The sequence below is a fragment of the Gymnogyps californianus genome, chromosome 5 (assembly GCF_018139145.2).
Source record: "Gymnogyps californianus isolate 813 chromosome 5, ASM1813914v2, whole genome shotgun sequence".
In the NCBI taxonomy this organism is placed as follows: Eukaryota; Metazoa; Chordata; class Aves; order Accipitriformes; family Cathartidae; genus Gymnogyps; species Gymnogyps californianus.
In genome coordinates, this window is record NC_059475.1 from 65,236,267 (window position 1) to 65,250,641 (window position 14,375).

A 14,375-nucleotide genomic window follows, 5' to 3' on the forward strand; every position below is an offset into this window, starting at 1 on the left:
AATTCATATAAATAGTCATATGTACACTTTGGTTACCAACTCTGTGGTTGACAGTACTACAGTGAGCTGTAACCTGACTGTCAGTGCAAGTCACCTGTCCAAGAAAAAAAAAAAAAAAAAAAAAAATCAGAATGCACCAAAAATAATTAATGATCAGAATTATGCTGCTCTTCTCCAAACCGGAGAAGAGAATTTCAGCATCTCCTGGCTCATCAGCCACACAGGCAATGGTGTCTCACGTGTTCCAGCAGCAAGAAAACAGTTCAAAACTTCCTGCCTGCTGAAGGTTCTGGCTAGCACCGTTTCTGTGCAAATTATGTACGCTGGCTTGGCACTGCCATCCAACACCATTTTGAGAGTAAAATCTTATTTGTAGTGTATAAACGTAGCATGAACATTTGATTCCCAACATGCAGATGGAAAGTACAAAATAATAATAATAAAAAAGTGCTACCGACATTCTAGAACAAAGGCAGATGCAGAAAGTCAGATGAATAAACGGGATAGCCAAGAGGTGGGTCTGCAGCTTGCACAGTAAGGTTTCGCAGAAGAACTGGGTGTGCCTGGATGCTGTAGCGTTCTTCATCATCATTTGTAGCATACAGCAGCTCCCAGGACAGATTTGCCCACTGACCTCGGACAGCTTCGTCATTAAGTTTTCCCACTTGTACTAACAATTCCTGAAGAGTGAGGACTCGCCCAGTGTAAATTCCCTTTAAGAACAAACAGACCAAAATGTTCAGTATATTCTCCAAGAAGATACACAAGCATTTTGGTTACAAAGCACTACATGAAGCTTTGGGGTTACATACTATCAGTATCGTCCCTTTAAAAATGGCAAAGTGTATAAACTAGTCTCCTCAGTTCAATTCTTTCGTCTAGGAAAATAATCAGGAAATATTGCTGCATCTGAAGAACAATGCGGTGTGATTTTCAACAACAGTGATGCCAGCTCCTCTCTAGTACAAACATAAACTTTGTTTGCACAGCCTTCACATTTTGGAACACAATTAAAAAGGAAAAAAAAAAAAAAACAGTGGAAAAGAAAACCAAACTTTGACCTTGCTTACTAGTAATTTTTCTTCTTACCATGTTTGGGTCATGCCCCAGTGAAAAAAGGTATGGCTTTTCCTGAAGAACTGCTTGCTGCCACTCAAGATCTGACACCAGTCCAATGTACCAATCGTTTTCATATTCTTCCAGATAGTTAACCAGCTCTTTGAAGTTCTCAACTGGACCCAGGCTTGCTTTGTCAACCATAAGTTTAAAAGTGTATCTGAAAGGTACAAGAAGCCATACAGTAAGTAGTGCAGCAAAAGACAGGAGGAAGAAAGCCTCTTCAGGCTACAGAAGGCAGGAAGGCACCATCAAAAGTTACCAGGCACGAGCAACTTTGTCAGTTCCTGCTTGTCAGCTGAGTCACTAGAAGTTAGTATGGGTATGCTTTTAGCTCACCCAGATGTAAAACACATTAGCTTAAACATCTTTCATTCACCTCAAACACTGTTCCCGCTGCCTGATAATGGAAAGTGCCAAACATCTAACTCCATCACAATTCTCTTAGATTATAGGGACAATGAAAATGGGTTTATTTTTCCCCAGTTAACGCAGCAGATTTCCAGTGCTGGAGGCAGCTGCTGTGGGGAAGGGAAGAAGGAAGGAATCTCCATATCACAGTCTTCACTGCCTGGCGTTACAGGCAATATTTATGTAGGAAGAAGCTACAAATATATTTAAATGATATGGTTTTAACATGAACCACTCTTAGTGACGTGATACTCACTTTCAAAGCACAGGACTCTCTGTATCATTTTTATAATCTGAGGGAATGTTTTTCTTTTACCTGAATGCTTTTAATGCCAGTTGGAATAGCTCTGGTTTGCCGGTTAGCCAGTCCAAACCAACAGACCATGGAATACCACCAGTGTACGCTCTGAACACATGGCTCGGGGCAGGCACGGTGTTATCCAGTCCAAACAGACCAAAACAACACGACAGTACTCCATGGATGTATAAGTCTTTCAAAGCTTTATCTTTCATAAGGTCTTCAAGTAAATTGGAAGGCTTTTCTTTCAGATGAAGAAAGTCTAGTTGACTCAAAATGAAGTGGTACCATTCTTCTGGAAACCTCTGCCTCATTTCATTGACTTTGGAAGAAGGCACCGGGGCTGTTCTCCATTCTTCAGGGATGCTCAATAGCTCTGAGTAAGAGCAACTAAATTCAACCTGAGGTAAAACTTCTTGCTGTTTCCCTTTGTCTACAGCAGGAAGCCCAAGCACAACAGCCCTGTATAATTTATCTTCTGGTGACATTTCTTGTGGGATGTCTTGGCTCTCTGTTTCTACAGATCCTGGAATAGACAGATGTACTTTTGGTGTAGTTCCCAAGTGCCCAGGTTCTCTTCTGTCTTTCAGTCTGCTGCTGGGTTCAAGATCAAAAATGTCACTATCATCAGTCCAGTCCTCAATTGTATCAACGCTAAAGCTATCTTCTTCCCTCAGAGGCCTGGACCTTTCTACTGCACCGCTATGCTGATTTTCCGGAAATGATCTTTTTTTGTTCTTGTCGGCATTGCCTGGGCTTTCCCATGTTTTTGATTTTTTATAACAATACTGGATAAGCATCCATACAAGCACTTTAATGAAATCATCTTTCAGATGCTTTAAATTCTCATGGGAGTCAATTATTCCAGATAACACATTTCTGGCATCAGAATACAGCCGCACAGGTAGAACAGTACAAGGAGTCAAAATGTGTCCAAAATGGTGATTAGGAGAGAGAATCTGTGTGTGCTCCTGATGTTCGAAGGCCATTTCAAAAATTTCATCAACTCTGTGAGCTTCAGCAGCATGACAGGATGTTTCCTGCAATTCTAGCCCCTAAAGCATAAATGACAAAACTTGGGTTTAGTCTTCACCAGTACATATCCTTAAATGCTAGCAAGCTGTTTACTTGCAACAAATTTTTTCTGAACAAATAAAAGATACGTTCCATTGTCAATATTTCCAGAACTCAACCTACAAATCTAACTAGAGATAATAGTAATAGCAAAGCACTCACTGCAATATTAGACACAGATCAATGTCTTAAAAAAATAAATCTTTGCCTCATACAGATCTTATTAGCCAGCTTATTAAAGATGTTGTGTCACAAGCTAGATGATAAATTTCATATCTGCTAAGCATGTCAGTTGCAAGACTAGTTAATATAGCAATAACACTCACCTTAAAAAATTGACTGTAACATCAGGTAAATTAGTTACCTTGCTGAAACGTTATACAGCAAAATGTTTGCATGATTTCAAAACATTAATACGTCAGTCCTCAGGATGCAGTTACCTTAATGTTAACACCACAGTAAGTGAAGCCTTTTTCTAGCACCAGTATCCACATCAGTCTATCCTGAAAACGGCACAAGTAATGTGATCCAGGTAGAGAGAGACCTAGACAAGAAAAAAAAAACAAAACAAAAACTATGGTATTACTGTGGTATTATATTGATGAAAACCTTTTCTACATGCTAACTGAGGGATTCAACTGCAAACACAAAATATTTCTGCATCAACATCAAAATCAGTTAAAACTGGCTAACTAGTACCCTAGAATCTTAAAGAAACTAGCTGCAAAGCTAGATCTTGAAATTGTAGTGCTATCTTTGAAAAACGCTGGGGAAAACTGGGAAACCCTCACACAACTGCAGGACTACAATATTCATACTGGATGAGGGTTAAGCAACCCCACTCTCAATTCCCTTTGTAAAGATGACTTTCATGATTAAAGGTCATCTTCGGCTGCATTTCCAACCGCACAGTTCCCACTGATGTCACCTGGAGATCTAAAATTCTTATGACTGCTGAATACATTAAAGAATCATCATCTAGCACATGAGAATCTTAATGGCCCCATTTGCTGTGGAGTACAAAGTTTATTTGTTATGGGAGAAATAAAAATGTAACTCAACAGGATTTTTTATCTACACTACCAGTTCCTAAATTGACTTGTCTGTATTCCAGAATGATTAGAAAATATCCCTTAGGATGCGAAATCCGGAGTGTGACTCTGCTCAAGTGTCAGCTTACCAATGACATAATATCACACCCTTTTTACAGATACATAAATAGAGGCAGACCAAGAGCACCTGCTCATCTTTAAAGATTTGTGAGTTGGTATCATACACATTGAACACTAACAGTAGATACAGTGGAAATCATCTGTAGTCTTTCTGAAATACCTGTGTGTGTGTCTGTGGGGGGGGAATAAATCTGATCCCACTGTATTAAGTTTGACATCACCAAAAATACAGCCACACAAAATAAACTGGAATTTGAAAATCAAGTCCTGAACAACTTCAGATCCCACATCTGGCTCTCACTGTAAAAATTAGATGACGCATCTGTCCAAAAAAATGGTACTTTTTCTCTTTTCTACCTATTCCAATAAAAAGCGCAATGCCAAACTTCTTAGCAACTGGTGGTTATACTGTATTTCCTTTAAGTTATAGCCTACTGTCAACTTCTCCAATACAATGGTGCTGTTCTTAAGCATGACATTTGCTGCCAGTTTATGACCTGCTTCTGCTGTCACTCATGTCCAAGTGACCACTCACTTGCACAGAGAATTTTAGTTTTAGAATGTTGTAAGATGAAATCAGTGAAACCAACCATTAAGCTGTAGTTAAAATTTAAGTAACCTTCTCTATCCCACTGAGTTAATGAAGTGCATTTTCTTGCTAACATTTCGCAAAGATTTTAATTCTTTTCTTGCTAGCAGTTAAAGCTACTGAAACTCCTTTACACAGAAAAAAGTATGGTTTTAAATTAAAATAGAGACACACAAAGTGGTACCTCTTCATTTTGAACTAATCTGAGAACATCACATTTTTTCTTGCTTGAAGACATCCGTTCACAGATTTTCCCATTAAAGAAGAGACTTTTTTCCCCCTCAAGACTAGTGTTTTAAATTATTTAATCCAAGGCATACATGCCACCACAGTCATGATGGCAATGGGGAAATATATATATAAAAAATACGTATAGATATAAAATAGATAGATATAACAGATATATAACAGATAAATATATATTAACATAAATATATCTATTATATATAAAAAACATACATAGGCTGATACAGCAGACAAACTGAAGTGTCTCTCTTCTTTAGAGGAAAAAAAGCTTCCTAGTTTTATTTTTTTTAATACCTCTCTCTACACCAGTACTAAAAGTGCAGCAAATGTTTCCTAGTAAAGCACTTGCATATAGTCTTCAGAAAAGTGTGATTAAGGTTAACTGCTACTGTCTTTAAATATTAGCCCATTTTTTCTAGTCATAAGCTTATGTAAATATTTGCCTCTTGTCTAAGGGCAACGATCTTTTGATTATTTAGGTTACACAAAGACTGTTTCTCAGGAAAACAAGCTTGCAATTTTAAGTTATTCTGCCTCCAGCTGGGAAAAAGACTCGGCATTTCTTCACCTCTGTTTATATAATTCTGTGAAATCCCCACCATGATGTCTTTCACAGGTTTTAAGACCACAAGTCCTGTTACAACCCTACCCTAACTGCCTGGACAAGATATGAGATTAAGTCTTATCAACTGGTTCTGTTCTCAAGTGTTTACTGCTACTTAGGCTACATCATGTATTTTACAAACATCCAGTCCATACTCACCATTCCTAATTAACATAGCCAAATTAGCAAAGTCACCTTCTGGATCCTGAGTAGTGGGATGGATGCAGAGAAAGACACATACTCACAAAGAGCAGTTTGACACACCTCCTTCTCCCCACTGACTGTCAATAGAACTCCTCAATTTATTGCCTCCAATTAGGTGGGATGAACGCATACCATCCTTTTTTGTTCAGTATAAAAAGATTAGGATTGATATTGTTTCATCACCATTTAGTTTGTTCTTATTTTAAGGATAACAAACCAGAATTATTTTCTTACAAGAATGTAAGCAGTAGAGATGTATGAGAAGGATAAAAGTAATCACTTTTTCCTCAATTGAACAATCTCTGAATATCAGGTTTAACCTACGCCGTGAAACATGGTTTAAATCAGATGCTATTATTCTCCTGTTCTCCAGCAAAATCATGTTTCCTAAAATATTTAGCTACACTCCTTCACAGTGATGCTAGCGTACCTACCTAGGCTACCGGCTGCTAGTGCAGACTGCAGAGCAACAGCCAGACTTGGAACCATCTGCTGGTAGTACACGGTATCGGAGCAAACACACGCTGTAGCGCCCACAGGTCCCGGCCAGCTTCGGATAGGCCTGGGAAACCCAATCAAAAATACTGGTAGCGTGAAGAGCGGCAGCAAGGGAGAAGAAAGGACCGCAGAGATGGCAACGAAGGTCAGCAGGATTGGGAAGAAAACGACATTGAGCGTGATTAAGGTGGCGGTAGATTTACGACGTTGTTTTTTCTCTGTCCACGATGTCAAAAGAATAGCTATGGCAAACTGCAACTTTGAGACAAACTGAAGCAGTCGATCCCGTAGGATACCAACCTGCAAGATACATACAACAAGCACGTTTATTTGTATCCTGTATCATATCATATATTTAGCACTGCCAAAGCTGCCTTATCTACAATAATTTTAAGAAAATGAAGTGTGATTATCATTGACTGGTATTAGAGTGTGTATCTTAGTACACAGTTTTTTAGCTTCTACTTGCTAGGTCCTGGACTCTGTAATTCTCTAACAGAGGAGGGCAAGGAAACAAAGACTTTAAGTGACAACCATCTGCTTAAATTTACATTATGACAATTACCAGCAAGAGTCTGATTCCTGTATCAAGGCTCCTGTTCCACCAGAGGTCTGGATTAAATACCAACATTTGTGCTATTGACACAACCACTATGTCCAGGAGGGCATTCTCTGTATTCTGCCAGACCTAAAATAGAGATATGTTAGACACACATTTAAAAATGTATTTATCTATCTCTGCTTTCATGACCTGGAATATTTCTTCCAAGTCACCTTAATACTTAAATCATGTAGAAGATAATTTCTTAGGCTAACATATTTAAAATTCAAATTACCATCCTAAATATTCTTGTGAATCCAATGCAAACAGACACAGAATGAAGATTTTGTAGCGAACGGTCTAGTGACAGGAATGCTATCATAGCAAACGGAGACACTGTAATTGAAATAAAAGAATCATTGATTTCCTTTCAAAAACATAATTAAAGTCTACAGAGGTAAGCAGTCTTATTGCAGAATGGAAATCTTAGCAACAAAAGAGAACTCTTCCCTTCATTATTACAAACGCCTCTTTGTATAACACTTCCAGGATATCAAACAGCGTATTTGCACTAATGGCCCAAGATGGCAAACATTTATGTCGATGCTTAGTTGTTACTTGCTATTACTTTTTTTGTTGTTTGTTTGTTGCCCCAAAAGAATGGGAATACTCAAATAAGTAAAAATAAACATGGGAATAGCACTGATCAATCCACTCCCCAAACTGATGCTTCTTTATGAAATCAAGTAATTTAGATCAAATTTTGGTTCCCCCAAAGTAGATACATTTGTCCCTAACCTACCAGAAAGGAGATCATTCCCTTTACTAGCAAGTTGTAAGAAACAAATATTTAGTCAGCTTGAAGACTCTCAAGTCACTTTTGTTTCTGAGTACCTTTTAAAAAAATCTGTAAGAGCCATTTTTTCAGGAGTGAGTACTGATGTTATAACTAAAATCCTTTAAAAGGCCTTGCTTTCTGAGCTGGACTTTTAAAAAGCTCAACTTTATAGGTTTACCCCTAAGAAAGAAATAAATAATCACTAATCACTTTCAAATATTCTGAACCAGTAATTTTGACCTCAATGCACAATTCAGCAAAACATAACAAGTATTTCCAGCTACTTGGTTTTTCTTAGTTCATTCATAGAATCTTGCACATACAGTAATTCTAGTGTTGTTTCAATCTTCCTACAAGCATCATCTAACAAACAACAGACAGTGCGTATTCCTACCTAGTGTTAGTAAAATCCTCCTGACAACACCAACTTTCATTAGCCTTCTTTGCTTGTCCATGAACACAGTCACAGTCCTGACATCCTTTGGATAAAAGGGGTTTCGGAAGACTCCAAACAAGTACACTCTCTGAATCTCTCTAAGAATCCACATAATTACAAGTAATATGATCAGAATGTAACTCGCTACAGCCTGAGGACTGGCTTTGGAAAACGATGAAAAGTCTGCAAATTGATGCAGCAGGCTAGCTTCTATGAGAGCAAATGTCAACACAGTCAAATAAAAAATAAATTCCCTCCACCCAAATTGTATTCTAAGACCTCTGTGCATATTTTTAGATTTGCTGGAGGCTAAATGGCTGATCATGGTGTGTTTGAAGGCAAAACCAATCTCGCTTAGGTTAAGACTCAGTATGAACCCAAATCCAGTCATGAAGAGGATCACACCGAGAGTGCTGGGAATGAAATACGATGCTATTGCTGTTCCAGCAGAAATGAGAAACATTACTAATAACCTGTGAAGGAGAAAATAAAAAAGATTTGCTTGAAAAGAAAAAGGTTATAAACAATATTGATATATTTTACAATTATATAAACAACATTTACTTTGTGTTACTTGACATAGGTGAACCTCCTAGTCCAAACTCCAACAGTTGTTCCATTCCCCATAGAAAAAGTGCGTCAAGCGGGGGCAGAATTCCCATTGCCCATAAGAATGGCAGAAAAAGAAATATGATGTGCAAAATCTGGTTTGTCTGTTCTAGAATGGGTGTGTTGACAGCAAACCTGGATAAAAGAAGAAACGTATTTGACTTCTGTGAAGGAAAAGATAACTGATGTGTGGGAAGACTTTTTGTTTAACGACTACAGCAAGTCCAGAAGTATAAACATTACATATTCAATCTACAAAACCTCAACTAGTATCTTTTAAAAGGAAAAATAAGGACATACATTTATGCTTGGGGCAGTAATACACTAATTAGAACATCAGAACACAGGCTAATTTTTCATTCAAAAGATTTGAAGCCTTCAGATTATGCAGATGAGTCAAGTGATGTAAGTATCCTAATTGTTTTGATACTGTTGTCATAATATACTCAAGAAATACTTGTGCAAAAAGAAAGGTCCACAGGCTCTAAGACCTCAACCGTTTAACAAAAAAATGCTAAGTATTTTTTCAGAATTACAAAAGCAAAACTCTATGCAAGTCTAAGACCCAAGACGTAAGCCTTAACACTGAAAGAACTGGCATGTTGCCTGTACACCAAGAGATAAACTCTCTTTAGGAATATAAAATGTTATTGTCTATGTAAAGTATTAAAATCTTCCTGTAAAAATACAAAGGTCAGTATTAGAAATCTGCATAAATTCTAAGTCATATGTAGTTCACCAGCTAGCTAATTAAGTTAAAGGTAGACTGCTAAGATACTTGGTTTCTCTCTACTCCTTAATAAATAAATAAGTAAGCCTCAAAGGAATTTTGTCAGGAATTTAAAGAATGTCTGAATTTTCTCCTCAGGAAATTAGATAGAAGAAGTTGGGGTCCAAGACCACATGTATAATTCTCATCTCATAATTGAAGAGGCAACTAGAGTAAATCATTAACAAAGACATCTCCAAGTGCAAAACTAGTAAAATCAAACACGCTTTTTTTTTTTAATGCATTTGAAGTACCCCAACCATAAAATATGTACATGTGACAAAGTGAAATAAATATCACCTGACAGGGAGAAAGAATGCATACAGTAAATCTAAAAGCATCTTGCTTTAAGAGAGTCTACAAATACTTTAGCTAAGACACTCATCTGAAAAGTCGAAATATGAAAGTCTCCTATTTGTAGACTGACATAGTTCTTTTGTATTACAAAAGCATTTAAAAATCCAAGTTCAAAATCCATATAATAAAGATATAGCAACGTTCACATTTGCTTATCCGTTCATTAAAACCAAATTCATAGTCCTTTTTTGCCTGTAGTTTAAAACCCTCTGCAATCACTTTGCAGAGATTAAATTAGCAAATATTCCAGGATAAAATCTGGATATAAATCCAGTACTCCTGAAGTTTGCAGTGTTTAGATCTAGGATTCCAGGTCAGGAACATGTGTTTTCAAAACACATCCTTTAAAAGGATGTTGATGCAAATGCTCTTGTACAAAAATACTGAAATTGACACAGTAGAAGATAATTTTAGCTGTCCCTTACTTAGAAACTGCTCTAACTGCTCTTCCTAATTTACATGGAATGCTATAAAAATTTAAGAACCACCTTTTAGGCACAGTGTAGAGTCTCAAATTTTTACCATATACTCTTCTAGCTTCTTACTTTGGAGTTCCTACAGTTGATTAAAATCTCAAAATATATTTTCCTCAGAAGAATAATTTCATCTTTCTCATCAAAAATATATAGAATAACCATTACTTCAATTAGCTAAATGCTGTATTAGGTTTACCTGTGTGCAAGATCCACTGCAATAAAGACAAAAATATAGAAAGGTCTCATCAGAGCAGTGATTTCGTAAGTATCCAGTGCCTGGAAAGTGGCTGTTTCGGTAGCTGTATTTATGATTAACGAATACTCTCCTATACATATAGTCACCCATCCAAATACAAAGATCATAACAGTTCCTCCAATGTTGCTATATAGCAAGGTTATTCTGTTTGGCAGCAAATACCAAGTTCCCAACCCACACAATACCCCTGCCAGAAGGGAATGAAAGACAGTGTTGATTATATACTTCTTGCCAGGAATAATAAATTTTACTGTCTCTGAACCTACACAGCTGGAAAATTCAAACTCATCTTCATCTGTTAGGGTATTCTGCATTTGCATTCTTTCTACTGTCACTGTTTTCTGCTTTGCATATAGATTTGTCATCTGAAGAATAAGTGCAGTAACAAACATCAGTCCTCCTGAAAGTGCTGCGGTATAGTAGTCTTTCATAACGCCTAATTGGTACAAAAGTGTTCCTACTCCTCCCAAAACCCATGGCGTCAAGAAAAGAATAATCTGATTCACATATATGTAAGGAGGGGCACAATAGCCTAATTTAAACCGGGGACCTCCCAGCACAGTCTGTGGAAAGCGCTTCAAGAAGAACTCCTGTTTGTAATCATTCAGCAGAGGTACATCTGGACCCATTCTTATTACTCAGGAATGCTGGATGAATATCATTTTTCCTGCAAGAGAACAGAAAGAAAAACAAGGAAACATTACTGAATCTGGAACTCAGAACTTAACCAGGGAATTCTTTTGTCCTATTTTCATTTACCAAGTTATAGTGGAATTCTGACATATTAGTGTTAGTAGACATCATCCTAAAGGACCCACAGAATCTGCTAGAATACAACTACTAAGCAAACACCTAAACTGGAAAAAGACTATCTATTTTAAAATGTGAACATATTGTTTAATCTGAAGCTTTAGGCAACAAATAAAACATATAATCTGTTCTTGGGAGATGATAAAATCAACTCATCTCCACACGAGAACACCTTCCTAAAACTGAAATTTTTTTCCATCCGCTCTGACTCCAGTCACATCTTGCTACAGACCTCTAATTCCAATTAATCCTGTTAAGGATCTCCATATACAAACAGAAGAGTCAGTGATTTCAGTGAATAGCCATGTAAGTGCAAGGATACAGTCACACCGAGGTCCCTATAAAAATCAAAGCCTTATGAAATAAACTAACTGTAAAAAAAAATATTAGTAGAAGCATTAAAAATTGTTTTCCACATCAGCATTTTTACTGTCCTCCCTATACAGCCTAGCTGCAGAACAGGATCTCACTGTACTAAGCACTACACAAGACATAAAATAAACACTTAACTTCCTGCTTCCTAAAACATATAAAATAAAAAAATAAAAACAATACTTGCGAGTTGTAGCAGAATCAGCATATATTCCTCTATATGTCAATGGAGAAAGCTGAAAAAAGGAAAAAAGATACCTGTAAACATTTACAATGAATTATCAAATAGAAATCAGATATGAATACCCATTTAGAGAGGATCAGGCAATGTAGAAATAATGGATGTAAGATGGTAACTATGATATTCAAATATAATTTTATGCTACTAGTCACGAAAGCAAGAATCCACGAATGACAGGTAGAAATATTCAAGCTAAGAAACAGGGTGAAAAAACAGCACACAAATGCAATGCTAAAGCACTTCATTAATAATAATTCTAAAAAAGAGATGTTGGTGTGCATTAGATGTGCAAGTACTGAAATTCTGACTTTCTTTTACTGGACCTGTATAATCTGATGAATACCTATTAGCCATCATTGCTGATATATTAAAAATGAAACACTCGGCTGCCATGGAGTTTCCAAACTACTGTGATCCCTACTTTCTACAATACCAAATGCTTTTAGGCACTTCCAAGAACAATCTACTCCTTACGTTTAAACAGATATCAATCACTTGACTGTAGGTAGGTACCGGTCATCAAGGGACTAAGTTAGAAACAGTGCAAATGAGAGAGATTAAAGGCCATTCATACGCATTATCATGACTGGAAATTTGCATTCAGGGTCCACTAAGTCAATACACTGCACAATGAAAAGCAGGACCCCACAGGCTCTGTAACTACTCTCCACGTAGGCTGTGGAATTTTTTCTTTTTTTTTTAAAGTAAAAATTCCAATTTGGAATTTTTACACATAGAATATTGAACACAATATTGAAAACATAGAGTTTTTTTGGTTGTACTATTTCAAGCCATTGAAAGTTTCTTAAGGGAAGGAGAAGGCAGCAGTCAGTCTCAATGGAAAAGACACGTTGACAATGGAGAGGGGAATTCATCGCAGTCAGCTCAGGAATTTGAAAATGTAATAGGGACACACCCAACTAAAAACAAATTTCAAATGTAATTTAAAAAAAAAAAAAATCACAATTCAGCCAATCTTGTTTGGAAAAAGAAACACTCTTTAGAGGGCTACACAGGCATGAAACTAAGTTGCTGTGAAAGTTACATGCAGTAGAAGATTTATATGCACGTAAATGGTACAAGCTGAGTTTTAAAAGAAACGTAGAACCAAAAGGTGCATAGTTTTCCTTGAAAAACAGTTTTCGGGCAGCTGTGTTTTTCTGCTCTAAGAACGGCTATTTTTGTTTCAAGTTCTAGTCTGCATTTGTGTTTGTCAGTTTATATTGCTAACACAATATTAACAAAACATTCCTCTTACAGTTTCTGTGTAAACAATAGACATCTTTGTGTGAGACAAAAATCTACGCACATAAACAATATAGTTCTACTTGGCTATACTGCAAAACGAGCCATAAAAAGATGTGAATTTATTTATAAATGAAAATCCCCAGACTGAAGCTCACAAACTATGGAAACGATACCCTTGACTATCCATCTGGCTTCCAAATAGTCAGGTAGCACGTTAGGACTTCAAAGAGGCACTCATGCGTGTCTCGTTATTTCTGTGCAAAGCCCTAGCAACAAGACTCCACACATTAGTGAGTGTTTACAGGACCTGGCTTCAATATACATTCCTAACATACAGGCCTGGCCTGACTTTGACAACTTGCCTGGTTACCCAAGCAATCCGCACCACAACAGTTTGTCATCACCAGCAGGGATCCATGCAACTTAGATACTATCATAACAAGGATGGCAAAAGGACTTTAACACCATAAAGTTTAACAAGTTCCCCTCTGCAATATCCTCTCTGTGCCCTTATTACCAAAGGAAACAAAGCAAATCTTGCTCAAATTCAGGCAGAAATTCACAGGAGGGCATGAATTTTTGTCTAAACGAACATCATCCTTCACGTCCACTGATGGTGGATCCGCTCAGTGCTGTCTGGTTTTATTTCAAGCAGATTACAGGAGAACACATGTACAGCTCTCAGCCATCTAAGCCGCTGAAGCACATAAGGCTTAAAAATACTTACCTCAGTGGTCTTCCAGGTCTTTTCATGCGAGACTAAGTAATGGCTATAAACCACCTGCTAGCACAGGAGGGAGGAACGCCAGCGCGGGAGGCACAGGGGGTGCTGCGGGCAGCCCCTCTCCAGGCAAATCCCGACGCACCCCGTGCCCGCCTGTGTGCCCAGACACCCGCACCTCTACTCCACGGTTAAAGATCCAGCTGTGCGGCAGGCCGGCTTCCAACCCAGGAGCCAGACCGAGCAGGCTGGGGGCCGCTCCTCAACAGCATCGATGCCATCCCCCAGTGAGATCGGGAACGCAGTGTTTTAGGCCAACACGCTCCATCCAGTTATGGGAAGAGCATCCCGGGACCACCTTTGGGAAGGGCTGCAGACCACCTCCTTCCCGAGACACCTCTGCACCTGACCAGACGGCCTCCCACCAGAGCCACCACACTTCCTACCCAGCTACCTCTCCCTCAGATCTTCCGCAGGAACAGAAATTAA

The 14,375-nt window shown here is 37.9% G+C and overlaps 1 protein-coding gene across 1 annotated transcript; it reads right to left on the bottom strand.

Moving 5' to 3' along the window:
• Positions 1–144: 144 nt before the first annotated feature.
• PCNX4 (pecanex 4) lies at positions 145–11,155 on the bottom strand. Its single transcript, XM_050897357.1, has 10 exons — positions 10,435–11,155; positions 8,592–8,771; positions 7,986–8,500; positions 7,049–7,149; positions 6,778–6,900; positions 6,149–6,512; positions 3,340–3,443; positions 1,844–2,880; positions 1,090–1,276; positions 145–713 (listed from the first exon to the last, which is right to left on the bottom strand). Exons 1-10 carry the CDS (start codon positions 11,121–11,123, stop codon positions 462–464), a joined length of 3,552 nt encoding a protein of 1,183 aa, XP_050753314.1. The 5' UTR covers positions 11,124–11,155; the 3' UTR covers positions 145–461.
• Between the last annotated feature and the right edge of the window lie 3,220 nt (positions 11,156–14,375).

What these genes read in the sequence shown, in the direction of transcription:
- PCNX4 (XM_050897357.1), bottom strand. Translation starts at nt 11,123, where the DNA reads ATGGGTCCAGATGTACCTCTGCTGAATGATTACAAACAGGAGTTCTTC. An exon ending in GCAGTGGATCTTGCACACAG is followed by an intron (nt 8,772 to 10,434) that starts GTAAACCTAATA and finishes TCTTTTATCCAG; the next exon opens with GTTTGCTGTCAACACACCCA. An exon ending in TGGGGCATGACCCAAACATG is followed by an intron (nt 714 to 1,089) that starts GTAAGAAGAAAA and finishes TTGTTCTTAAAG; the next exon opens with GGAATTTACACTGGGCGAGT.